General features: G+C 42.0%; 1 protein-coding gene across 1 annotated transcript; it reads right to left on the bottom strand.

Moving 5' to 3' along the window:
* Positions 1–27,594, bottom strand: babam2 (BRISC and BRCA1 A complex member 2). Its single transcript, XM_085931932.1, has 12 exons — positions 27,507–27,594; positions 26,940–27,095; positions 26,625–26,701; positions 24,555–24,649; positions 20,527–20,721; positions 20,111–20,185; positions 9,641–9,750; positions 3,679–3,778; positions 1,363–1,433; positions 1,126–1,208; positions 860–1,013; positions 1–755 (listed from the first exon to the last, which is right to left on the bottom strand). The coding sequence occupies exons 2-12, from the start codon at positions 27,074–27,076 to the stop codon at positions 692–694; spliced, it is 1,161 nt and encodes a 386-aa protein (XP_085788058.1). The 5' UTR covers positions 27,077–27,095; positions 27,507–27,594; the 3' UTR covers positions 1–691.
* Positions 27,595–27,694: the final 100 nt, after the last annotated feature.

Below are 27,694 nucleotides of genomic sequence, written 5' to 3'. Positions count from 1 at the left end.
TTACAGAAAATTGCTCCTGTTTATTTCTTTATTTTTTGACGAACAACACTATGATCAAAATGAGCACATGCAACATATTGATGACGTAAAGGCAAATCTATTGCGGCTAAAGTTGGGTTCATTTAATTGCGGAAAAAACGTGCGAGCCCTAAACGCAACACTCTCAAAGATCTTTGTGATGGACTAAAACATATTTCTTCAATTAGTACTCGGTGATCCCAATCGTTTTGCGACATTGCGTTCTGGAATGACTTACTGCTGGAGGTCATAACACAAAGGAAAGGAAATGATAGATATTGTAAGCACAGAGAGGTGAGATTTTTCACAGTAGCACATCAGAGCTTCGATCAAAAAAAAAAAAAAAAGACCCTTCACAGCAAAGATGCATTATTTTTACGACCGGCTTGAACCACTTTTACCTGACCCCGCATGTCCTACTGCTAAGGTGCCATTTCATCATGACTTCTGCTGGACAAGCTTTAATCTTTGCGTCTGAAAGCATGGGCCTGAAATGAGCTAAAAGGGATTGACGCAAATCGGATCTCCGACAATGGTATAGTCACATTCTGCTCCATCTTGAGATGCACCAAATTTGGGGAATATGTTGTTGGAGGAATTTCAGTCCAGGCATGCACGCAGGTACGCGACGGCATGTAGCGACACATTCGCAGAAGCGCAGGCATGTCGGGAACTAGAGTTTCCCGTTGGCAAAGGCTCCTTCTTGAAATTGAGGGATGAAGGTCTTGAAGTAAGCCCTGGGGAAGAGGAGGGATGGTGTAAGAAACATGCAAGGAACCAACCTAGAGCTGGCCATTGGTTGGAAAAATGTTGTCAATTGTCCAAAATCACTTGACCTTACTTTGCCCTCTTGGCCATTTCATTGCCGTCCCAGCGTGGGCTGTAAGGATACGACTTCTCCACTTGAGAATAAAGCTGCCCGCTGCTGGTGAAGTGGTACACCGACTGGAAGGTGAGGGTGGGCTGATCTCTGGGAAAGTACAGCGGCAGATCCACTACCCGGGAAACAAGCAGGGCAGGGCAGGGCAGGGCAGGGCCGGGCAGGGCATTTATTGACGGCCGCAGCTTCACAATAGGATGCTGTGTTTTTTGGGGGAATGCTCCTACCGTGCACTAAGAAGCAAAAGTCTTTCCACATGAGTAGAAGAGTAAGCTTTGTAAATCCCTCGGCATCATATTCCACCACTCCCCTGCAACACACACACACACACACACACACACGCGCGGGCGGGCGGGCAGTGATTATATATACACCGCAGAGTCTAGTAAAAGATTAGAGGCAGAGACAAATGAATGGCCGCTGAAGCCTTGAGTAGAGGACGTGATCCTGGCTTGTTAACTCACATTCCAAAGTGGCTGAGGAATGCAGCAATGTACTCCCGTCTCTTGTGATAGCCTTGGATGACATACTGCACCTTTACACAACAAAACGGGGGGGGGGGATTACTTGAGAAGCAAAACAGTGACAAGTTTCTCGTTTGTATCATCATTTAACAGGGAAACGGGATGATATTCATATTTTAGGATGTGAACATGTTCAAAAAAAGAAGCAGCTCTCAAGGAATTTGCAAAAACACTCGTGACATTAAAAACAGGAGTGTCCAAGATTTTTGTTTACATGGACTACATTTTTGCTTTCCGGGAAATGACCATGACTAATTTTCACACCCATACTGGGAATAAGAAAAAAGCGATTTGTTGGCTGCCTGGAGCTTGGAGTGATGCAACACAGGTGATGTTGTTCTGCAGGTATTCTTGTCTGCCCGCACCCATAACTACATCCAACGCATATCTTTTGACTCTTCTATATTTGTGCCTGCGTGAGTGGCGAAATAACATCACCGGAAGTGCTTCCTATTGCGTAATGAAGACATTTCTCCTTCAAAAAGAAAAAAAAAAAAAAAAAACATCCAGTTTCAGCACCCCCTATTGAGATCTCGTCAAACCCAAAATGCATTTGCCACTCATGAATGGTTAAAAGGTATTTGGACGGAATGGGGAAGGCCAGGCATTTTTCTAAATGGACCTGAAACTAACTGAGCATTGCTAGTCAATTTTATTGTTAGTTCTAATGCAACAAATGCATTTTGGCTGAGACTGACGGAAATTGGTGAGCCTAATTGAAGCTGGGCTTTTACAATCCGCAGGAGGCAGGAAGCAGGGAGAATTAAAAAATATCAGAATTTGTATGAAAGGGAAGAGATTCTGAGGAACTACTTGAGTTGTGACGCAATAAGAGCCAGGTGGGCTGAAAAGCAAAAGCAAAACCTGGATTTGCTCGCTTCTTCTGCTTCTACTAACTTCCAGGAAAAACAGAAATGCAAATATTAACATCACGGACACGATTTTGGAATGAGTGGAAAGAACGCCGATGGCAAAATCCACCGACATTTGGAATCAAATCTTGATTGGAATAGGATTGATTGGGTCAGAATATTTCCATTTTTATTAACCATTGAGTAACCATTGAGATGGAAAGTTGCGATCCCGCCTTCTGAGGTCGTAAAGGAGCCTTCTTAAGTGAGATTTAAAATGTGAAGGCAGATGAATGGCAGAAATTCATGTGCAGCAATTAAGCGGGATCTCGTTGCCTCATTCCTCTTCTTCTTCTTCTATGATTCATGACTTTTACGACTTTTTATGTGAAGTCGCAATCACTTTACTGCTCGTTTATCTCTCTGGAGATAAAAACACATTTCACTCAAACTGCACTTTTATAAAAAACAAAAACAAAAAAAGACTGTAAAATTAAAAAAAGGCAACAAACTTGGTTGTGACACGATTAAAGAGAAACTAAAAGGATTTTATTTTTCCACGACCAAAGTTTTGTTCGATGATGTCATCACGCCAAAATGAAAGTGAAGCTATCGACATTGAATGATTGGATCAAAAAAGAAATGACACATTGTTTCAGCAGTTAGCAAAATTAAGGTCTAGTAATAAGACCATGTGGAATTTTGGGATCTTTCTCCAGCTCTTTGTTCAACTCATTCATAGAATATTATGAAGAAAATGTTTTGATCAAACTCTGTTCATCAAAATGTTTTGCAATCATGCTCCATGGCAAGACAAGGGAGAAATATGCCGTTGTGCTCTCCATCACTTCACTGGCCGGGTCATTCGGGGACTCCCTCACGTGGGATTCCAGGTAAACATTTTGGCTGTGCGTGTTTGAATGCATGTTGACTTCCCCTCAGGATAGGCGGCATTACATCCAGCCTACACGCCAGAGCTACCTGTCAACCTACGGAGAGCGCAGAGCGCTCAGACGGCCAGTGGATGTTGGCCAGAGCGCCCGCATGGCCAGATGACGGACACGCGTGCATGAATGCACAAACGAGACAAAAAACAATCTTGATCGGTCGCACATTCGGTGGGATTAACCTAGGAACCCGATCGCTATTTGTGACCAAGTAAATTGAGTCACCGTGACCCCTATTCTAAAAATGAGGTTTTGGCATAATCAAAGAGGGAATGAGCTCATCTTTCCAATGATAGCATTGTGCAACACTATTCGTGACATCATTGTTATTCATGACACTTTTACCACAGATACAAATAGGGACATACCACATGCCCCCGGATAGAGAGCAGTATTTGGTTGCTATGCTATGCGATGCTAGTTCTTAAAGACATACAAAAACAGTGGAGCGTTTTTACCTTGTTAGTGAGTAACTGGCACACTTGTGGGACATAGTCAATCAAGCATCCTCCGCTCGGGAATGCTGGGATATGAAGTGCAGACGCACCTCCCAGAGCACTGTTGAATAAAAAGGACAGTCTGTTGTTAGACAGATCGGGCGGCAGAAGACAAGGTTCCTTCTCACTTTATTCTCCGACACTCATATCTCGGAGCGCCATTCGTGATGGCGAATCAGAAAATCTGCCGTTGCAGTTCCCCGATGCCTAACCGACCGAGGTCGTCGCTCCCTCGTTTTTCTCTCCTCTGGGGCAAAATAAAAACGGAACAACCCGAGGACGGGTTAAAGGTCTGAAAGAGCCGCTTACTGGCTTTTATCGCATTTGCTGCTTTCTGAAGCCATCATTAGAGCGGGATGATCACAGGGCCGTGAATCTAACGCTAAATGTCACATCACATATACCTTGAGGAATGTTTCCAGTTTTCCCACACTCCAACATCGATAACGACAGCCCGATCGGTGTAAACGCAGGCCAGTCGTTATCCCGCAAATTCCCCAAGATGAGCAACATTTTTTCCTACTCTTGACTGACAAGCCAAAGTTCCAGAGAAGTGCAAAATATCGTTCCGATCGTGGGAGTAAGAGGGCGGAAGGTGGAGCGCAGAATCATCTGTTTTACCTTGCCGTCATCCACCCAAATCTTTATGGGAAACATGTTGTAATCGAGTTCAGCAAAAGGTCAGCAATGACTGGACTGGTGGTTTTGACCAGAGCTGATGCAACTGTGAATCCTCCTCTTTGTCACAAGTGCTGCTTCCTCATCTGCTGCTCGCTCATGACAACATGGCAGTTCAAGCACTCCATGCAAGGGGGTCTTTTTGCAAAGGAAATCCACACAAGCTGCTATGAAGTGGCTTCTTGTCTCTTCTGGAGAATTTCAAAGAGCCAGGCTATTTCTTTACACTAGGCTTTGTGCACATAATTAGCATTAGCCTGTGCATTTTACCATACACCGAGCGACATTGGATTGGAAATTGCTCACAGCAGTGAAAAGACGAGCCTTTGAAAGGGAAAATCTAAATAATGCCCATCTATCCACCCACACTTCTAAGAATAGCGTTGCATCATTCACATGGAAATGTGGACCTAGGAACAAAATACACACTGATTTGTTTGTCACTCATTTGTGTCAAAGTGTTCCATGCTTTGCTTTCAAAAGGACAACAATTTAATCATCAATCATTCGAACAATTGATAAAGATCGAACAAAATCTGAAAATCATTAAAGACCAATTCGTACGGATATTTTTCTGCGAGCCGGTGTAATCTTTGATTTTAATTACAAGTTAAAACATAACAAAAACAAGTACCACTTGAGCCTTGGGCTTACACCCTAAGAGAATAAAAAAAAAAAAAAAAAAAGCTAAGGCACACAGTAAACACTTAAAACGGCGTTCTAATTATAATATAAATCAAAGTCTGACATCTTAAGAACAGTCCCTTTACTCATCTTCAGTCATTGAAGGCTACAAATTGAAGAAACCTCTGAGTCATTTTAACATGTAATTTTAGAGCAGAGGGTGAGTTTCAAATGCTCAAGTCATTGCCATAGTGATGTGGTGTTTTCACAAAATACAATACAAAATTTTTCTGCTATATGAGAGGTGCTGGTAAATGAACTGGCCAATATTGAGTGGGGAAAACTCAGAGTTTACCGTTTGGCTATTGTAACGCCAGTCCCGGTACTATTCCGACACACCTTGTAAGACTGGCGGTGGAATTTCTGGTTATGCAAGCGTCTCGTACACTGATTGCAGACGACTGTGCCGCCATTAGGTGTGTCGTGGGAAAATGGCCAATTTTTGTTAATTGCTCTGAGAAACATTGTCTGTTTACAACTAATTGTATATCTTTATTCATTCACCTAAGCCCGGCGACACAGTGACAGGCGGAACAATATTTTTTAACAGATCAAACCATGGCACGCAAGTTAATTATTTTAAAAAAAATGATAAAAAATAAAAATCTGTGAAGAATAGCCACTCCGTGGGCTCTTCCCATTAGCCACATGGGCTGGAGTCCTGCAAACGTGGTGCCTGGCACGACCCCTCTTACTGTATGACATATTTACAGTAGCGTGAAGATATGAAAACACTCGTGCCCAATGTGACAGGGTTGCCCGTGACTTCATCAACCAGAGAGATTATGTTCTGTGACTCAGGTGGATGTTGACGAGGCTCAGCTTGTTTGTTTATGGGGGATTTGTGTGCGTGTGCGTACGGTGACCGAGTGAGCGCAGTTAAAAGCTCCGCTGCAGTGGGGACAGACATGAATCATGAATCAAGCAACGTCAACGATAAAGCATAGGACGACATAGGCTCACGACTCCTATGCAAATTCAAACTTGTGACGGCATCGTCAAGGATGGAAAGAACGTAGAGGTTTTGGAGCAACGTACGCCGTCAAGTCAAGCAATATTTTTTTTTTGGGACATCCTGTCGAGACAATGCCGAGCCACATTCTGCAAGTTACAACTCTTGAGCAATTGTAGAGAAAGACAAAGCGTTGATAATTAGTCAGCTTAGTTGCCAAATGTTAATTGAATGTTATTAAACGGAAAGGTGATGTAACATAGAAGTAAACGTGCACCTTCTTCGAAGCATCGTAGGCCTCAAATCGGAAGTGAGGCTTTTGGGATGCCGACCCCATCGAGAAAAACGAAACAAATTTCGGCACGCTGCTTCAAGAAAAATCAAACGAGTGAATATTTGGAGTTATTAACAGCTTTGTTGACCAGTCAGGCGCAACATTTTTGTAAAAAATTGACAAAGTATCTTTGGTATAAAACTCACGGATGGATCCATATAAAGGATGTATAAACAGTCTTTTGGTCGAAGCCACTGCGATGTAAAATGCAATGCAATGCTGGAAAACACACCGACATGAAAACAATTCCCAAGTTTTTAAGGTGACAAAGTGGCTGACAGCGAGATAAGTGTCTGCGATGGCGTCGAGTCGTCTCATATAGGTTTGCTGTTAGCGCTCAATTGATTTGCGACGTTTACAAAACCTTGAAAGACATTTGATCCAAATGCAAGCATTTTCAAAGGCTATAAAGCACCTCGACAGACCCTGAAGAAGGGACACACAAAAACTATTCACCCACACACACACACACACATCAGCATCCAGAACACACAAACAAGAGAGCCGAGCCGAGCCGAGGCGAGGCGAGCCGGCACCTAAAGGCAAATGCAGATACACAAACATTAGTGCACTGCAGCCTAAAACTGTCTCTCTGTGTTGACTTTTCTGGGCTCCTAAATCTGGTTTGGGGGCAGAGACGGTGCCCACTCGATTCTTTTATGCAATGCAGCAGGTTTTGTGGGGAAAGGAGAGATGTATCTAGCTCATCTCATGGGCATGCTACAATCAGGTAAAAGACAAGTCAACGTCAAAAGATCAATGACTTTGAGGCTCTTTATGCTGGCTCACTTGAATCAAACTAATGTATGCTTGACTCTTCCCATAACAAAGCACAAAAATAAATCTCTTTCAAAGACAGAAAAGGACATGCTAGCATGAAAACTCACAGTATAGTTCCTGGTGGTTGGCAGCTAAACATTACATAACAAATGAATCTTAAGCAAGGTATTTTGTTTTGGACAAATCAATAATTGCTACAGAAAAAGAAACATACAGTCCCATCAAAGACAGGAGCACACGTACTGGGGCCTTTGTACACAAAGCACGACTGCTAAAACTGTGGGAGTCGCTCGCTCGCTCGCTCGGGCACTTCAACGTATTTTTCTTCCCTTGCTGCGAGGCCGAAAACATTACGGCGACGGGCTGTTTGAAGACCACGCAAGAAAATGCGGCCAGAGAGAGAGAGAGAGAGAGAGAGCAAGAAAGCGGGAGCCAGTGGGAATAGAAAGTGAGGTACAACGCTGCTGCTCAGGGGGGGCTTTGCAAGTTTTATTCTGCCCCTACCCAAGGAAGAATGAAAGTAAGATATCAAACAATCCTGCCGTGACTGGAGAGAAGAAAAGTGGAAGGAAGACAAAATGAGCTCCCTCTCCAGTGTGTTGATTTTTTTCATTTTTCCTCTCTATGTCGAGTGAGCGACGACCTTGCTGGGTAGAGCAGAGCGTTTCTCTTGCTTTTAAGTCCCACTCACTCACTCGTTTCCCTTTGAGGATCAGCCAGAGGGATCAGCGGAGGAAAGGGAGTGATAGAAAATGGAGAAAGATGGCGAGAGAGGAAACAGGCTGCAGACGTTTGGAGGGAAGAAAAAAAAAAAAAGGCAACGAGGTGGTTGAGGGACTTGGGAAGATAAGACAAAATTATCATTTGCAAAAACAAATCTGGTAAAAAATAAAGTACATCAACCAAATCGAAATGGACTAACGTTGCTGCGTTTAGCTCCTGGATTTTCAAAAGCGCATAAACTGATTCCAATAATGATTAGAATTGAAGCGTCATCCTCCCAAATTGCCACCAAATGGGTTATATGTGGCTATCTTGCCAGAAAAATAGGGCAGACAAACACATTTTTCCTCTTCAGCAGAGCCAACGTAGCGATAATGAGCTCGCAACGAGATTGAAAAGGGTCAGCGGGAACATGTAGGCAAACTAACAGGGCAAGTCATTTGCATAAACACAAGTGTGCTAAAAGGCGGGCTAACTCGCACTCCCATGTGAAATTAAGGAGCATCCGTGATGAATAACAGCAAAATGCAATCATGCACAAATGCAATCATTTGTTTTGAAACAAGAGCGAAGAAGCCGCCTTGGGTGATGAATTAACACACTCCCACACAGCTGACAAAAAGGTGCACAAAAAGCATGCAAGGCAAGGCAAGATTCAGAGAGGGCCTTGATATGCATATGTGCAAATGTCTTTAGAGAAAGAGCCCAACATTGAGCAGGAAGAGGAGGCTGGCAAATGAGACTTTGGCTCTGAGTGCATTTGCACTGTTGCTTTCCTCATTTACCGTCAAGCGGCCTTTTTCATACTTGTGCGCCAGAGCTCTTCAGTTCAAACGTTGCAGCACACTGCCTTTAGCCTCCTTCTGTCTCATCTCCTCATGTAACTGCCAGAGGAGGAGAGGCCTGAGTAAAAGTGCAAAAAAGGTAAGATACATACAATGTATGCTGGAAGTGCTAAGAAAAAGGCACATTTCCCTCAGAGCCACACACAGCAAGCCAAAATATGGATGGAATGAGAAGCACATTTGCTCTTAGTGAGGCTGGAGGTAAAGCTGCACACTAATGAGTTGCAAAACAAGAGAAAGTCTTGACAAAAATAAGACCGTGAATTTCAATAGTTTGCTCATCTGCATAATGCACTATCTTGCTACTGCCCACAATAAAAAAAAGAAAAAAATGGAAATCTATGCTAGTGCTAATCACAACTGTATATCCAGCTTTGAATTAATTGCCTTTAATGATTCTGATGAAAAGTCCCGTCCAACATAGGGATGGTCAGGAAAAGAAGGGATGAGATGGGAAGGAAAACACTGAAGCGGGACCGACGAGGGAGGCGTTTGGCCAACGAGGAGGGGCAGAGGTCTGTTAACCTGGTGCGACGGGGCGTGTGCTTGTAAATAAACATCAGGTCGAGATTATTCTGAGCACGAAAGCCGTTGGGCCCCGGGGTCAGAGTGGGCCCATACCTGGCGCTCGCTCTCTCTCACACTCACGAACAAACGAGTCACTCATTGCTGCGACAAAAATGTGAACACACATACACACAGGCACAAGATTAAAAGGATGTGTTCATTCAACGCATATAGCACATTTGAACTTTGGTGCTTTTGCAATCGTCAGCCACTCCCAGGGAAACTTTTGGAGCCAATTTGTCTTAGGGTGGACTGACGGACATCTGGGTGTTTACAGACCCTTTTGCAATTCTTCTAATAGCGTCGTTTTGGCTTCTTGAGAATGGAAAACAGAATATCGCACTCTCATGATGTACTTACTGTTCAATACTTGGAGAAAGGTAGAGTTTGGGGAAGACTTGAGTGGCCTCAGCATCCTCAAAGCTGACAGAGAGAAGAGCCACATCTTCTCCAGGGTCCAGTGCTGTGTCCTAGGCAGGAAAAAGGAACATATAGGTCAACCTTTGAGGAACATCCACCGACCGGTATGCTATTTTTGAGGAATGTGTCATCAATGTAAGAATTTAAAACAGTTTCCCTGCCTCTGACATTTTTCTCAACCAAACGGAAAGAAAAAAAAATCCAACCGATAGTATTGCTCAAGTCCTAAAATATGGTTGACTGCAGAAAGCACAAGAGGAAAGACACCAGAAGAAACATCTGTTTGGTTTCATGCTACATTAGTTTCAACATCTTCAACATGAGGCTGATCTGATGACTCGGAGCACCAATCAAGTCATGTGTGAGATGCTTACAGAGGCCACCCGGAGCTGCGTGCTAAAACCTTCATCTGCCTCTCAGAGGTTGGACTTTCTCATTGTGTGATATATTTCCTCGAGCATGGCCACTTCCCAGGCAGGCACTGTCATTAGTGCGATTTCCCATCAAATATTACAGGCTCTTTCCCTCTGCAGTGATAATCAAATGTCTTACAGATGGTTTGAACTCATCCGTTTGTTATAATTGCTGCTGTTCCTTCGCCACGGTGAGGGGAAATCTAACCAGCACGCACCATGGATGGGTGGAGGCACACTTGATAGCTACCAATGTGATCCAACCCATAAGCTAATTGGGCACACTTTTGCTCTGCTGATCACAAAACCCAACTCATCGTCCAGACTTGAGGAAAAATACAATTGATGATTGATTGGTGGAAGAAGAAATCCATTTGGTGAAAATGTGGAATCCAAAGTATCACAGACAGCCTTCAGGTCCACAATAGTTATTATTTAAAAATGTTTTCAGAAAGTAGCATTGACCATTAGGCCACATAAAAAGTACCCATCAAACTTGTGGGATTTTTGTTTTGTTTTATGGGTTTGTTTGTATCTGTTTGTTTACCCAGTCAAAATGACTGCAGTAGAAAAAATGGCCGTGAAAATTGGAGTGGCCAAAGACCTTTTTTTTTATAAATATACCAGCCCGGAGAAACTACGTCTTGATACATTTGCGGCCGAGGAGAGGCGGAGGGAAAAAATGGCAGGGTATGTATGTGGCATCCAAAAGTGTGGCCTGATGGAATCAGCTCACATCAATATAGTCTGCCTCAGTAAACAAGGCTTGCTCTGTGTCTCACAGCAGCGCCGCCGGCTTCTGCCGCTGACGATATGGGACAGATAGGAACAGGCATGAAGATGTGGGACTGCCGTGGTCGCTTGCTGTGGTTTGGGAAAAGATTAGTTTGCTCCAGTTTGTCCCTGTCAAGTCCTGTTCTTGTCTTTAAAGGTGATTTCATTTTTCTACTGGGACAGCGAACACAGATGGATGAAAAGTAACAGGAAGGTGAGAGGGCCAGAGGAGGAACATGGGCCAGTTAGTACACAGCCTTCTTGGGACGATCACACCATCCGCTCAGAACAAGGGAGAGCCTTTTCGCGGAATGATTCAGACTCATCTCGTTCCAACAGACTGCAAAGAGCTGCCACAAGTTATATTGCATCAGTGCAATAAGCAAGCAAAACAAAGTCCACCTTTGACATTCAGATGTTTCCATTCTTTGACCATGCGAAACGTAAATACAATTAAAAAGAATCAAACTGATCCGATTCGGCTCATGAGTGACGAGCATCTTTTCTGAATTCCTTATCCTCGTGCACAAATATGCAGAGAAATTGACCAAGTATAATTTGGACGTCCAGCTCGGTGATGAGAAATTACCCCGTGCTTGAAAAGACGATCAATGTTTTTCCTGAGGTGACTCGTGTTGACTTTGCCACTGAGAGGAGGGCCAATTGAGCAGTGGCTGTCGTTCCAGGATGATAAGAGTGAAAAGATTGATTATTGGGGTGTCAAAGACATTTAAAAAAAAAAAAAAAAAAAAGCATTATAGCTTGATTAAGCACTAATAACCGGATATTCAAGAGGACAACTGCTGCTTGCTTATGTGAAATGTTAGCAAACTGAAAAAGCTTCCGGTCCACAGGCAGAACCTTAATGAAGACAACGTCTTCTATAATGAGCAGTGAGGATTGCAAGCAAAAAAAAAAAAAAAAAATACTGGGTGTCCTGCAGGGGAGATGGTCGGACGTTAAAGAAGTATTTACTACCTGCCCTGAGAGAAAGTGAGTCAACTACTCAAGGGCTAGATTTAAGAAAGTGCTGGGTGAATAATGTGCAATACTGTGTCAAGGTTAGAGGGTGCCTTCCGGTCAACCCCTTCACGGCCGCCACCCCACGTCTTCCATCCCCCGTTACTCTTTCGGACACATGGCTGCACACACACACACACACACACACACACACACACACACACACATTCACACACACACGAACGCGGAGCTCTCGTAGCTCTGTGTCCGTCCGTGTGTCTCCTGCTGCCCTGGCCTCTGGCATCTCCTCTGTGTCTCAAGTGACAGGCTGGAGATGTGACAGCTGTCCTTATGCCAGACCAAGCCTGGCCAAAGTCAAAACACACAAAAACGCAGAGGCTCCACTGCAGGCCTAGAACGGACGGAGGAGGTAAAGAGACTGTTCGCCTTCTTCGCCCAACTTTAAATGTCATGCCTGATGTCATGCGCTGCCTTGACTGACAGCGCAATTGTTGTGCCACGACATCTCCGGCTCCTAGGCCAGCACTGAGTATATGAATGACATTCTTTAGAAGGAAAAATTGAAAATGGAATCATGAAAGCAAGGAGTGAAGTAACAAATGTGACAATTCGAAAGAAATTGCTCATGATGCGGTGGCGCTGACAATCCTGCACCAGCTACCACCAAAACATGCCAGGGCTAGCCCAAATGACCACAACCCAAATGGTACGCATATCCAAGAGGACCTAACGTGCTCATCTCAAGTGTTTGCCTTTCCCTTCCTTGCTTCCGAGCATGACCTCATTTCATACTTTGACTTTACACTATGGTGTGACAAGTTTGGTAGATGATTAACCAGGCTGGCTCATAGCTGAAGTCAGTGGCAAGAATGAATTCTGTCATGAACACAATGCGCAATGAATTATAGAATACACATGCACACCTTCAAACTCAAGTATTGTGTGACAAGTGTACGGAGAAACCAAAAACCTATATGCTGCGGTTCTTTATTAGGATCTAATACTTTTTGGATGATTGGAAAACAAAAAATCGTTTCAACTGAACCTATTCCGGGCTATACAAAAACAAAATGTAAAATAAATAAATGTATTTACAGTTTGTAGCAATAAAGACATCTATCTGTTTGTCAAGTATTCCATTGCTGGAGATGGGAACCGAGCCAAAATGAAAGTTCCGCGGAACAAGTAGAATCTGACCAATACATGTGTCATTGACATGCAAACAGATCATAAGTCATAAGAGTGAGTGACCGTGGCCAAGTGCCACTAATAATGTGTCACTGATAGCATGTGGTGGCTTTTGTTGTTTGCAGAGTGTGATGCCGGGGCTTCTGGCCACAAAGGCTGACTCAAGTACGATCACTTGCATGTGGAAAATAACATGCATTATGAGAACGACTACATTAGCGCCTCTATGTTTATTCTCGTGACAGTTGTTCGGACCAGAAACGTCTTTTAACAAGGAATATTACATTTTGCATATTTTTTAAAAAAAGCTAAGAGAGCTCACTGCAGACATTAAGATGAGATTTAAAAGGAAGACAGCAGTGCAACAGTTTGCTTAGAGTGGTATTTCTCCAGGCACTAATTGTAATTGTATTAATTATGCTTGGCAGACACTGTTGCGGGGTGTTTTTGTCCCACTGCACTGTTAATGAGATCTGGTTTTTATTTTTTTTCTCATTTTGGGACCAATGCAACCTCTTGCCCCCTATTTGAGGAGAATGGCACTTGGTGGTGGTGGTAACGTTCCTAAACTGCAAATGACATTTCAAATAATGATGCTCTCGTGCGCATCTGTGTGACCAATCGCAAATGTGAATTCTTTATGAATAGCAGGAGTAAATACAAATTTAGAAATAACGTTCCCTTCAAGTAATATTTTGCCATACGTAGTTTTAAAGGCCTCATTTGGATCTTTTTTTCAAAATGTAAGAATCAACCGAGGCCAAATTAAAATAACAAAAGCAAATTGTACCTCAACTGAAATGAAGAAATTCTATCTGAAAGTTGAAATCAAGGTGCCTTTAATTGAATGAATGCAGAGAGTGACAAGATGAGATTCAATGATGCTTATTTGGCAGTATACTATTGATTGGAGATGAGAAGACGAAAGAAACAACCAGGACAGACCTCGTGCAGCTAAACCAGGTGACCCCAAAGTTGAAAAGAGGAAAACAACACAGCGATAGCGAGATGAACATTTGAAGGTGTTACAGGAAAAACAACATGCAATGTACAACTTGATATACAGCGAGGGCAGAAAGTAGGCCAGATGGAAGTAATTCCATGGAGGCGTGGGGAAGTGCGTGTGTGTGTGTGTGTGTGTGTGTGTGTGTGTGTGTGTGTGTTTGTGTGTGGGGAGATAGAATGGTGTTGGGGACGGAGGAAGAAGCACAGGAAAGGAGGGAGGGGGGGAGGGATGCTCTCCTGAGAATAGTCTAGCGCTCTGCAGGGGTTTGGAGCTCAAGCAGGTAGGTGGGAATGTTCATGTGGTGAAATAGCGTGGGTGGCTTAAGGGGGCGGGAGAGACAGTGGATCCAAATCCCCGAGGAAGACGGTGCTAGGGTGTGACCTTTGCTATGAAGGAGTCATGTTGGGGTCACTGAAGTATCGGGGAGAGGATGTGAGCTCCAAGTACGTCAACATAAAATGCACTTTTGAAATCATTCTCATTTTTAAGGTAGTTACCTGGCCGTTAAGACTTAAACTGGTTGCGCCACCGAAATCTAATTTTGGTAATTGGCAATGACTTTTCAGATCTCTGTGGATTTATTTTGGCCCACTCTTCCTTGCAGCATTATTTTAATAAAGCAAAGGGCCTTTTTTAAAATGATGCCTAGGGATGGGTACCGGGCTCTGGTACTAACTAACCTGGCCTGGAGCTGAATTTTAAAAGGAACAGTAAGCTCCACTCTGACGGTTCTGTTAACGGTCTTGGAGAAATCACTCATGTTAATTTTGTCCTTTTCTTGTTTCTAAGAGCAAAACATTCAAATATTTGCCTAAGAAGAATGATTTCACAGTGAGAGGTGATTTTTCGAACCCCTTTGTCTTACAATTCAATTCATCATTTTTTTTTATAAAGCAAATTATAAACATTTTTTGACCCTGCAAACTAAACTGAGAGCTGTGAAGAGGAAGAAGGAAGTTAACTTGAGTTAACTGGAAGGTAGCAGAGAGAAGCTCACCTTTTCTCTTGTTGCATTTCACTTTCCAATTGCTGCGAGGTTCTGGTGGCACTTTTAATGTGTCACAACAAGGAAAGAAACAAAATGACTGACATCTCTTCCTCAGGACACAACCTTTGTGATAACAGCGGAGATAAAGTTTGATAGACCAGACTAACAGAAAAAGAAAAAAAATCTGCAATTGATTGCTTCGTGGTGTTTATGAATGATTGTTTATCAACATCACTAATGCTTTGTGATTAAAAGTTGGAAAAAAAAAAAAAGGTGATGAGATTGCTCGCTTTGCCTGCCATGTTTTGTATTTGCAACAGTTCAGCGGGAGTTTTTCTTTTTATGGAGGTTCTGAAAATTAATCATGTACGTTAATAGATGGGCTACAAAGCACAATTTATTTTACACGCCAGTTCACAGATGTCCTTTGATTTTCCAAATGCCAGACGGTACTATCGCAAGATGAAAGCATCTTGTTATTATTATGAGACGCAACTTTAGTTCAACTCTCAGTAAACTTTCCCATTGTGGGACATTTTCTCAGCAGGCTATGACTGTGGACGACCAGATGCTAAAGCACCTGGCAGTGGCCGCACCGCAGCCAAAGAGAGAGACTCCTAAATATCTTGAAGATACGATTGTCTTTTTGATCTCTCAAAGGGAGGCTGAAATATGAACAAGAAATGTAGTCATATCTCAACCCAGGCCACGCAATCTACTGACTTTTATCTGGAACATTTTGGGAGTAAGAAATGGCTTTGTTTTACTCCTGAATCTTCCCTTTTTGAGATTTTTCTTGGGTAATGATTCAAACTCTCTGATAGTTTTGCATAATCTCGTAGACAGAATAGAAATACGATCACAAAGCTACTAGGTGACAATGAAATGATAAATTATTGACTAATTGTCGTAAATTCCACATTGAGAGAGAAATGGGGACAAGCGAACCTTGCAATCCCAATAAATTGGTGTTATGAGGATTTTTTTTCCATTTTGTTCAAAATGTCCTTGTAACAAGAACAAGCTTTTAAACTCTGCAGTTGGGGAACAACCCTTTTTGGCTTGATTCTAATTAAGTGGGGGAAAAAACCCCTGAACAATAGTGAATACTGAATAATAATAAATATGTACAGAATTGTGGTTCATTGGCCAAACCATCCTGCTGGCTCAAATGAGTGCGTAGGCATCAGAGGTCTAATCACAAATGAACCAAACGGAGAACTGATGAAACCCATTTTACTCAGCGATTCCTTTTTTCATGCAACTTCAGGGTTTCGCTTCGCTAAATCAGCAAATGTAAGAGAAAGATGATGCATTTCCTGCCATTTGTTTAGTGTCAATGGCATCAGGCATTTAGTTGATACGATATTTAGATACTGGCTCGGACAGAGGTCCATCAGCATACAGATATAGGGAGGACAATCGCATCTTCGCGAATTGAAACTTGTTTGAGCGATTGGTGACATTTAAATTCATCTTCAAGCATATACCAAGCAAGCTATAATACCATTAAAAAGCCACATAATTGTTTATCTGCGTGGAAGCATTGGCTGGCCTTTTCAGATTTCACTCATACACTGCATTAGTGAAGCCCAAACTGGCAATTACTTGACAATGTCTTTTGGGCAACTTGCTTTTCTACTAAATGCCATGTCACAGTGCTAAACAGAAACGCCATCGCTCGGCAACGGGACTGGAAATTAAATTGAGTGCAGCTTCATACACGATTTGATTTTCCCCTAATTTATGAGTTTTGTATTTTCAGAGCATATATTAATTGCAAATTGTAAATACTCTCGGAAAACATATTCCTGCAATCACAATTCAAATCTTATCCCTAAAACTACTTGAAACTGATCCCTCATCATCCAAAAATGAAATTGATCTTAAAAATGACATGATAAAAATTCTAACAAAGAAAACCTCATAATCCCAAGACATTTCCTAAAAGTAAACACGAACAATTTCCCAGTTTTGATGATACTCCAAAGTCTATCTTTCATCAAATATTTAAAAAAAAAAATGGTTTCCATCATTGTAACAAAGCAAATATCCCAACACTAAACTTTTACTTGAGGGACAAAATCATCTTTGTTTGGTGAATAATGACTGCAGTGAACAGACTCGCAGAGTGTAGTAAACATTACACTGCAATGTCAGTGGGGAAAACAACTTTTTTTTTTTTCCAGAGCTGAGGCAACAAGCCACATAGGGACATTTGGAATGAACCTACAATTATTTTATAGTTCCTGAGTCACTGTTTACCGTGCAAGGGCACGGCAGGGCCACAAATTACAAGCACTCTTTGCAGTCACGCAAACCATTGTTCTTGGCCGTATAAAGAAATAGAATGACAAAATGGCCGGCCCAAAGAGATTTCTAAAGATGGGTCCAAGTGTCATATTAAGTATTTGCTCATCCATGTAAATGTTGTTTTCGAGAATTGAGAAAGACTTGTGATGAAATAGGCTATCTTCAGCCACGACTTCTCCAAAAGCTCAACCGTCAGACAAAAAAGGGACAACAGCAGGACAAAAAAGCATAACAACGAAATAGTTGAGAAAGATGTGACATTTATGTGGCAACCGGAAAGGCAAGGTAACCGCAGCTGTGACGGATTGGGCTTCGACTTGTTCTTTTACAATCTTCCCAAAACACGAACAAGGCAAAAAAAAAACCAAAAAAAAACATGTTTCTCCAAGTCAATATTTGATTCATTTAATTTGTTACAAGTGGCATGATGGAGAATTTGGCACACAGTGGAGATGCACGTTCTGTGCTCAGGCTTTCCACTCTTGCTTAAGTTTTCTCTAGGAACTTTACCTTCCTCCCACATTCTCCAAAACAAGTCTGATATGTTTACCAAATATGAGTGTGAATGCTTTTAGTGGCCCACGAATACATTCCAATGTGAAATTCAAGCATTGAGAAATGACAAAGGATAACGTTGCAGCGGCAGTCACACACCGCAACACAACACGCCTGTCCCCTCCACTCCCTTGACGAGCCTATAAATATCCTTAATCTGTCATTAGTTTCTTCCCTGTGACCACTGGGGATAATGGATGCACTCTTTTCTAGTGACATGACAACGGCACTGAGAAATGGAAAATGATTAAGAATAATTGAAGGAGAGCATTCGGTTTCCTTTTCAACTTATTTGCACGATGTTACTGAGGATGAGCTTGAACAAAAAAAAAAAATAATTAGGGTAAAATAAAAAATGATTGGATGCAAATGCTTTGGTGAGCTATGCAATATATCCAGAACCAAAAGAGGGCAAGAAAATGAAGATGCAGCAGTGCATCATTATTATTATTATTATTATTATCGTACCTCCAACACTCAAGCAGTATCAACTCCATACAGTTGCTACATACGCATGCACAAAAAGAATCCACTAAACAGAGCCACCAATAGCTTTGGAGCTGGTGGCATGGGTCAGTGCTTGTGGGGAAAACAAAGCTCAAGTGAAGCGAGAGCAGAGGCTACAAACATGAGAGCGCTGTCACGCCACACTGATCCGTCTGGGCATTTGGGAGCATGTTGCACATACAAGATGAGATGTTGGAGAATGACCGGAGCAGTAGGTCCAACACCACCATAGATTTCATTTGGTTGTGTCTTTTTGAAGGGGGAAACTGTTCCATCAACAATTTACAATACAAAATACGAGCACAGAGCTGCAATTTAAATGTAGGCAAACAGATGTTAAGGTACAATAGAAGAAAGAGAAACTGCAACAATCCCCAAAAGGCTCACATGGCCTTTCAAAACACTCATTGTATGCTTCCTTCATTTCTGCTCTGTATATCCTCCTTCACGTTTCATTTGGAGCCTTAAAATATGAAGTCAACGAGCATCTTTCCCCCAGCCAGCCCAGGACTTTCCAGTCGACGCAGGAAGGTAAACATGTCCAGTGTAGTGAGGGCAAAGCACACAAATGCTTTGCTCCAGGTAGCGCTCGTCCTCCACAGCTCTGCGGCCGCTAGCCACGGCTAAGCAATCACTACCTGTGCAAGCTTGCCTATGTCTAAACACACTTCTGCTTTATTTCCATACCTACTGTCCTCCGGCAAGGACATCCACAAATTTGTTGGGAGGTGGATTCGAAACAAGGTCAATTGTCTGACCTCTGCAAAACGTAAATGGCAATTTATCATATTGTTGAATGGGTTTGGACTTTTCACAATAGCTATCATTTTATTTTCGATGTGACTATTGAGTTGCAAATTCAGTTCATTTGTATTAGCTTAAAAATTCACATGCCAGTGATTCATTTTCATTTTATATTGTTATTTTATTCCTTTTTTGCTGAAAATGCTCGTTTTAAATTTGTTTTTAAAGGAATTTATACTGCATATGAAAAGATTGCCGTAAAAGAAATGGTCAATATGCTTGTGTTTGAAAAAAATTATAATGCTACAGCCTTGTCTGCAAAAATGAGCCAAGCATCGTTCCTAAAAATCTGCAGGAAGACAAAAGTAATACTTTTAGGATGGCCAATCTGTCTCTAAATTATGAAACTATGATGAAGTCTGCCTGGGGACAGTGAGAAGCAGACCTTCAAGCGCCTCGCGGTCTGAGTGATGTCGGAACAAAAGGAGGTCGTGAGACTGATGATTGCAGCTATTTGCCATATGTTTAGCATCAATTCTCCGTACAAACATGGGCCATGTCGTTAAAGGCCAGAGAGCCAAAGCCCCCAGCATCATGCGGGCAAAGACGGGACAAGTGACAAAGAGTGAGAACCGGGGTAAGAGAGGAGACTTAGAGAGAGAGAGAGAGAGAGAGAGAGAGAGAGAGAGAGAGAGAGAGAGAGAGAGAGAGAGAGTAAAGAAGCCTCCAGACACCACGCAGTTCAGAGCAGATCTGGAGTGACGGCTTGCTGATTAGTCAGCTCACAGCCCCTTAAGACTGGAGTCCACATATACACGGCATGAAATTCCTTTGAAACAAATCCGACCTTTGACGCTTTGGCCCATGCAAAACATATGGACATTCGAAGGGCATCTTGAGGATGTTAAATGATCAATACGTACTTGGAAATGATGACTTACCTTGAGGAGATAGATTGGGATGTTGCTGAAGTCCACGGGGAGTTTCAGAAGAAAGCGAGCGGAAAACTCCCCTGTCTGGAATACAAGTATTTGAGAAGTTTACAATGTGACACAAATGCGATATCTAAAACAAAACAAAACAACCTTTTACTGGTACCACATGATCAAACCGAGGAGGAAAGATGGCCGAGCTTTGAACAGCGTACGGAATGCTTCTTGTTATTCATGCACCCATGGCAGGTGGTCGGAAATTGTTGATTTAAATACATTCAGGGTAATTTGAGTTGACCCCAAATGTGCAAAATAACATGCAGGAAAAAAAAGAAGGGTGTTTTGACAGTGAAATGAGCTTATTTATTCATGATGGATGCTTAACTGACAGTGATATTCAATTTGCTAAATAACCCCATTCTTACCCAACTGTTCTTGTGTCCAGCATATATCTCCATATTACGGCCATAGTTGGGATCCTCCAGCAGGCTATCGTACTCAAAGAGAAGTCTGGAGCTTTCACGGAGGCGCTGACATTGGTAGTGGTGGTATTGCTGGATGAGCTCCTTAACAAGCTGGAGCAAACAATCTGGGTTGCCAGCATCCCATTGGAGCAAATGCTGGAAAAAGACACAAATGAATTTAAAATAAGATTGTTCACAGATCTGCTCGTGTCTAAAGTTAAGTTCAATACGTGAATGGATGAATATGGTTGACACAAAGGCGTCGGTGACAATGTCGGTCCAGGTTAGCCTGACTTTCTCTTTGCATCCCTTATTAGAGCAATAAAGAAAGCATCCGTTGTTGGAAAGTGACTTCACGATGGCATGGGCAAGCTAAACAGAGAGAGTGACTTCATCGTCCAGTGGTTACCAGCAATGCCGGCCGGGATTCCCGAAATGAGGAGGTGATGCAAACAAGGATGGGCATTGTCCAAAACAGGCGCTCGGTCAGTGCCCCGGGGCAGGAGCGTGCAGAAATGGAGGAGCGACTTAAGGAACTGCTGTGTCAGCATTGTGACATACAATATCAGTGAATCTACACTGAGGAGTTGAGGCGGGATCGGAGGTGAAGGGGGCGGGCGAGGGGGTCGTTAAAGCACTGAGGAGCTCGCTCGGGCAAGTAGGCCAAAGCCATTGGGAAAGGCAAACTTGATCCTAAAATAGAATACCCCAACATGTTTCCCTTTAAAATAATTCACAAATGGCAATTCAGTCATGTTGTACTACGAGGAGAATTTCATTCAATATCAGATTTTAACTTGCTTTTTTAAAAATGTGATTAGTATCAAGACTTGACACGATTCATTGATTTTTTGGAATTAGAGGATAAAGATCTCTGGCGTTTTAATGATGATGACTGTAACGATTGCCAAGCTAAAAGTAGACATGGAACACAGCGTATCCCTTTAAGAACAAATGCACACCTAAATTTGGTCTTTTCACACTTAATAGTCCCAAGTTGACAGAATTATGTCTTCCCATGCCATCCGTCTGTAGCATCTCTGTTCCACTATTTATCTTAGGCCAGTTAAGAGAAACGCTGGCATCTGAAAATCCAAGATAATTATATAGGCCAAGAGAAATGATTTGTTCTTATGTCTTGAATGTGATTTTTATAGAAACTGGCAACCTGATCCAATAAATCGCTGTTGACTTGAAAGTGGAAGGCATTAAACAACTCCCAAGTATTAAATTAATCTCTGTTAGTCTCTAATTCAAGAGTGGGCTCACACCCTGTTTCGCCCCCAGAGATTGCCAAGTCTAAGATCATCCTAAATTGCTCTTGTCATGTGTTTAAGACACTTGGCATTCTCAAGCCAGTGTTTTTTTTTTTCAGCAGTTTTTGTCCAACACGGTTCAAGTTGTTGACGGAAAATAGCATACATTCTTGAACTGGTTTACCACCTCAGCCAATTTGTCCTGTTTGTTCTTTCCACCAAGCTTCTCGGTTTGCAAACAATACCTCGCCTGTTCAAAGCATTCCCAGACATGTTCGTGAGAGCTCTGCCAATAATAAAACTCCATTAAAATGTGGAAGGCATTATTCGCCCAAGCAAAAGGGAAGTGGTAGTTGGTACACTATGCTCAGGTTGACCCAACTTTACAGGCCATTGGAGTTCCATTGTTAGAAGAGAACCAGGGGAAACCTGCAGCAGCAGCTAGGAAGCGCTCGCCAATATATGGCTTTCGAGATTAGCACAGGGTAGCGTCAAGTCACGTTTCCTTTCTCTTTGTAAAAGAATACTTGGATTAGCTTCACATTACACGCGTTACATTGTTCTTTGGGGAGCTGTAAGCTACAAACATTGTCTCAAACGACACAAAGCCTTGGATGAGGTTCTCTTAACATGGAACTGGAGCAAAACAAGATCAATTCGATTTTGGGGTGAAAAAAACAAAAAAGGCCTAGGAGAGAGCCACAAATGACTGATTGTTACAGTCATTTCAGCATGGCGAAAATTTGCCAGTGTAAAGTGTGCTGGAATGGAATGATTGATCCTTGGTATATTTTGACAAAAGCATGTCAAATATGTAGAAATGATAAAAACCAGTCCAGGCCTTTTTATGGAGCGGTGATTATTGAGTTGGCAAATGTTCGAGAGGTGTCCCCATATTTGATCTCCTACAACAATTTTCTGCTCATGATCTGCTGATTCACCCAAAAACAGAAATTCTAGTTTGTAATGACTTGGCATGACAAGACAACAAAAAAGAGCCCCGAGCTGTTTATGTTAGTAAAATTCCCACTCTTAACAAGACGGCGCTTGCCTTGCATTTGCATCTCCAAGGACTCTGGAACCAATAAGTGGAAACATGTTGCTGCGGGTTCTGAGGAGGCCATTGGGGCTAACCCTAGGTCTTGGCCATATACACGCTAAATGGAGGAAAGGAAAAAAAAAAAAGCAAAGTTGTTGGGAAACTCCCCAAATCTTTCGTGCCAACACACATTGCTGGCCAAGTCTAGACTTGACAAATGACAAACGACTCCTCAAAAGACAGAGGTAGTAGCATTGGACCAGAAAGAAGAAGAAGAAGAAGAAGAAAAAAGTTGAGATAAGTATAGCTTTTGCTTTTAAGCACAGTCTTAGCCGTACTCAAATAAAGATGACCAACAATAACTAAACCCATGATGACCTATCTACATGAATGTTCCGACCGCATCGTTTGCAATAACCATGACCAATTCCCATGAAGCTGGAACATTGCGTAATATATAAGAAGAAAAAAAAAATGAATAAATGGATAAATACTAAACCCCCCCAAAAAATCTCATTTCACTTGACCTAAACACTTACTGAATTAGTCAATTTAAAAAAAAAAAAGAAGAAAATGTATATTATGCAAGAGTATTTTAGGCAAGGGATTGAACTGGTATTGCTGTCCACCTCCACTCCCTTCCTGCCTCTGTCTTTGTCATTTCCTCCACTTTGGTCACCTCTCTGTTCCCAAAATGCTCGTCACTCCCCTGTCCCCTCCCTCCCCTCCACCCATGCAGTACTGAAAAGAGCCAAAGGAAATCAAGTCTTGTCCATTTCTTAAGAGAATATTAGCGCCATTATGATGAGTTGTCAAAAGCAATATTCGTACAAAGGTATTTAGCAACAAATGATTTCAATAGGCTGAATTGGGGTGGGGGAATCTGAGGAGAACATCATGACAAATTCACAAAAAAGCTTTCACCCACCAGACGCTATTACTGGAGAACATGATGTAAAAATCTGACGTCAATGGAAAATTGGGGGGGAAAAAAAAAAAAAAAAAAAAAGAGAAGTTTTCTTCCTATGCCAGTTGTAGCATTTGGGCAACGTGTTCCCACATCGTCAAAAGAACAGGACACTGAGGTTACAATTTCAAATCAAATGTCAGGTGGCTACCCACTCAGTACAGCCAAACATCTCACTGCTGTTAAAAAATACTTACTTCTATCAAAAAAAGGACTTTAAAAAGAAACTATAAGACATTCTATGTGGATATATAACAAAATATATCATGCATATAATTCCAAATCTGGGGGAGAAAAAAAAAGAGGCCTACCTCAAACCAGAATATTAATGTTTTAGCGTGGGGGTAAGGTTTAAAAGTGCAAGGGAGGATACGCGTACTGAATGAAAGGAAAATGAATTGAGGCAGACGAGAAGGGCTCTGGCAGCAATATTACAACTATATGAAGACAAAACTATATTGTATGTGAGAAAAGAAAAACACGCAAAGAGCTGCCAAGCACTGGCTCAGCAGAGGTACTTCCCCTTATGTGCACAGCTGGATTTATGAGACAGTGAGCAATACGCCCCAGACTCTGACACAAGCAGGGGAATTTAGCTGTTTTATGCTAGGCTGCTGCAAAAATAGCTGCTTCAAATACAAATGTTCATTAGTTATACAAAGAGAGAAAACACCAGCCTGATACGGTTCAAAATCCACTGGATGATTTACTTAACCTGGATACGCACCGGTAATTCTGAAGGTTCAGGTAGAAACTCAGCATCTTCTCCAAAAATAAAATCTGGAGGCAGCTCTGGATAGCGGGCATTAAATATAATATCCCCTAGGGAAAAAGAAAGGATGAAAACGGATTATTTGAATGACTCACAGAGTGCAAAATACCCTTTGACTTTGTTCACGGAAATTGGCAATAGTCTGGAGTTTGGGAAAATATAACCTAATTCTAGTTACTTTCAATTATGTCATTCTTGTAATCAGTTTCTAAACCTTTTTTTATTCAGAGATAAGTCGTGTAAAAAATGATGGGATAAATGGATGGTTGTGACATGGAAAACAAAATCAAAATTGAGGTCACAACGCACGACAGCTGAGTCTGACATAAAATGCCATCGTTTTAAAACAGTTGTGTTTTCCACATGACAAGGATTTGTGCCCTTAGGTTCTGCCCAAATTAATGAGCCAACTTGACATTTTGGACGAAAGAAAATAAAGTTCATAGATACAAAAATAGTCAACCTAAACAAATCATGTGAATCAAATCTCAAGTATTACAGTCATGCACTTAAATTTGCCAGGTGGCATGATTTCTACTAAGAAAGGAAGCCATCCTATTACGTTCACATAACGTTTTAATAATGTTCTGATATGTTGCGCAATTCTATTTAGGTGGACGGCTCTGTTGAGTTCTGCTTTTTCCGTCACTCTGAAGACCGGAGGAAGAGACACACGTAAACGTATAGATGGAAATTTCCAGTGGAGAGGACTCAAATAGACAAGAGGATGTGCTGTAAACCAGTGGAAATCAAAAGTCTACACACCCCTGTTCAAATTCCAGGAAAAAAAAGGAGATACAAATAAATCATTTCAAAAGCGTTTCCGCTATTCATGTGACAAGTCATTGAAAAAGACTGAGATAATGTGGTTGCACAAATGTGCACACCCTTTAACTGATTCAGAATGAACCATTCCAACTCTTAAATGGGAGTCAGCACAAACTTACCAGCAACTGGGCCATCTGTACTATACTAGCCGTTAACAGTCTCTGCAAAGGCAGGTCACAGGGTCTTATTATGCTTGAGGGGAAAAAAAAAATCCCCAAATTGCTGTTTAGTTGGACCAGGAAGCGTGGTGGTGTGGTGTGGCTGCATTTGAATTAATGATGCTTAGATGTGTGCAGGGCATACCGAGCTTTGGCACGCTAGAAGTGGGACGCTCCATAAAGTGGCCAACCTGCAGCCCCGCATCCTTGATTAAACAAACATTCGTCCTCAGGCCAAAAAGCACAGGAAAGAAGCTGCAGAGATTTCACGTGCCACGGAGGAATGCCAATGGCCTGTTTTTGTTTACTTGCAGCCCAAACGGCTCAGAGAGCTGAAGACGAATTCTAAAAACTTTCATGTGACATTCAAGGGCACTCTTCTCTTATTTTAAGTCACAAACTTACCATGTAGAAAAGAAGAAAAAAAAAAAAAAAAGACTTTTGCATTCCCTTTTTCTTCTGGTGCAGATGAGTGTGGCTTCGTGGAGTTGGCAGTGTGTTCTGTTTTGTTAGGAGGAGGGGCCAGACACTCAAAGAGTGCAGCACAGCACAGACACGCAAACAAAGTGTGCCAGAGCCTCCTCGGAACAACAAAAGTTCATATATTGGTCACAAATTGACCGAGTTCTCAGCGGCTCGATTAATCAGGCTTAGGAATGGGTCAAACTCCATTTCCGGCCAATGTTTTGATGGCTTTTGATTGATTTTCAACTTCTCTAAGCTTCACAATTGCTTCTTTTCAAATCTGAAAATGAACATTTAGAGCTATGAATGGTTTCAATAATAGTTGGAGGACACACCTGGCCAACAAAACGTAGCTGTCAGTCAATATGTTTGCTCACTTAAAAAAGGAGCGGGTTCAAACAAAAGATGTTTACCGAATTCAAAGATTTGTACCGAATTATAACGGTTCAGATAATGAATGGATGGACGCCGACAGAAAATGCTGGTGATATGACGATAACTTTTAGTACAAATTGTCATGCATGACAAAGTAGATCCACTCAAAGCAGAAGTATTGGTCAGTATTCTCACATACATTTGAGGGTTTCTCCAGCATAGGGGATGTGAAGTTTGAAGCGATCGCAGCAAGGGCCTGGGGTCAACGATGTACACCTGAAAATGGATGGTCAGAATTTCAAACCAGATTTACATCCCACCTTGTATGAACAGTTTACGCTGCTTCTGCAATGTCTATAGCATAACTCTACAAATGGGCAAGAGGTGGTCCGACCTGGTAACAGCATATTGAACGTGTCAAATAAATACACTTATTGACATGCACTTCAGAAACCATTGTTACCTGAATTGTCTTTATTATGATTCGAACTATGTGCAAAACTAGCAACCTTACCCGGTTTTGAGGTCTGTGACTTTGAGGCAGTTTGTGGAGTCCAGTCCCACCCGGCCATTCCGCACCACGCTGCACAGTAAGGGTCGCAACTCCGGTGAGATCCTGTGCAGTGCAACTTCTGGAGACATGTTGTTCATGTTATCTACCCTAACAAGCCTGAAGAAAAACAGAACACATTTCAAAGGCCTGTTTGGTCCGATTTGACGCACAATTTAATTGCACGTCAAATTTCACACAAGAGTAGTGCATGACTATATTCATTCATTTATTGGTGCTATGGAATTGATTAAGCACACGAGAATAATATCCGTCACGGATTTAACTTCAGACGATCCGGTCAGGCATCAAGTTGTGAATTCTGGAATCTGTGATCAAGCAAATAAGCAATGTGACAAGGGTTCAAGAGAAACCATTCTGATATTTATCTTAATTGTTGTTTATCTTGTAATATGGCTTTGAGCAAATTGTTGCGGTAACGGTATTTTATCATTAACATGTAAACGATCACATTTGCCAGTGTGGAATGTACATTCAATGCTGTTCATTTAAATGTGTAAATCATAATACCTGGAAAAGCTGGAATTAAATAACTTGAACGTTTACTTTCTTCATTACTTCCGGATACATATTGTTTGGGTCCTCTTGAAAGACCCTGTTAAGTAGTCTATTATAACGCCTGCTTGAAAAGTACGTATTACAATGCCGACATACATGTTTACAGAGATATACATCTTCAATGGTCATAACGAGTGATT

This window comes from Syngnathus leptorhynchus, chromosome 15 (assembly GCF_054491065.1).
Source record: "Syngnathus leptorhynchus isolate UIUO chromosome 15, UIUO_Slep, whole genome shotgun sequence".
NCBI lineage: Eukaryota > Metazoa > Chordata > Actinopteri > Syngnathiformes > Syngnathidae > Syngnathus > Syngnathus leptorhynchus.
The sequence above is the reverse complement of the archived record's forward strand: the minus strand, read 5'-3'. Positions and strand labels throughout refer to the sequence as shown.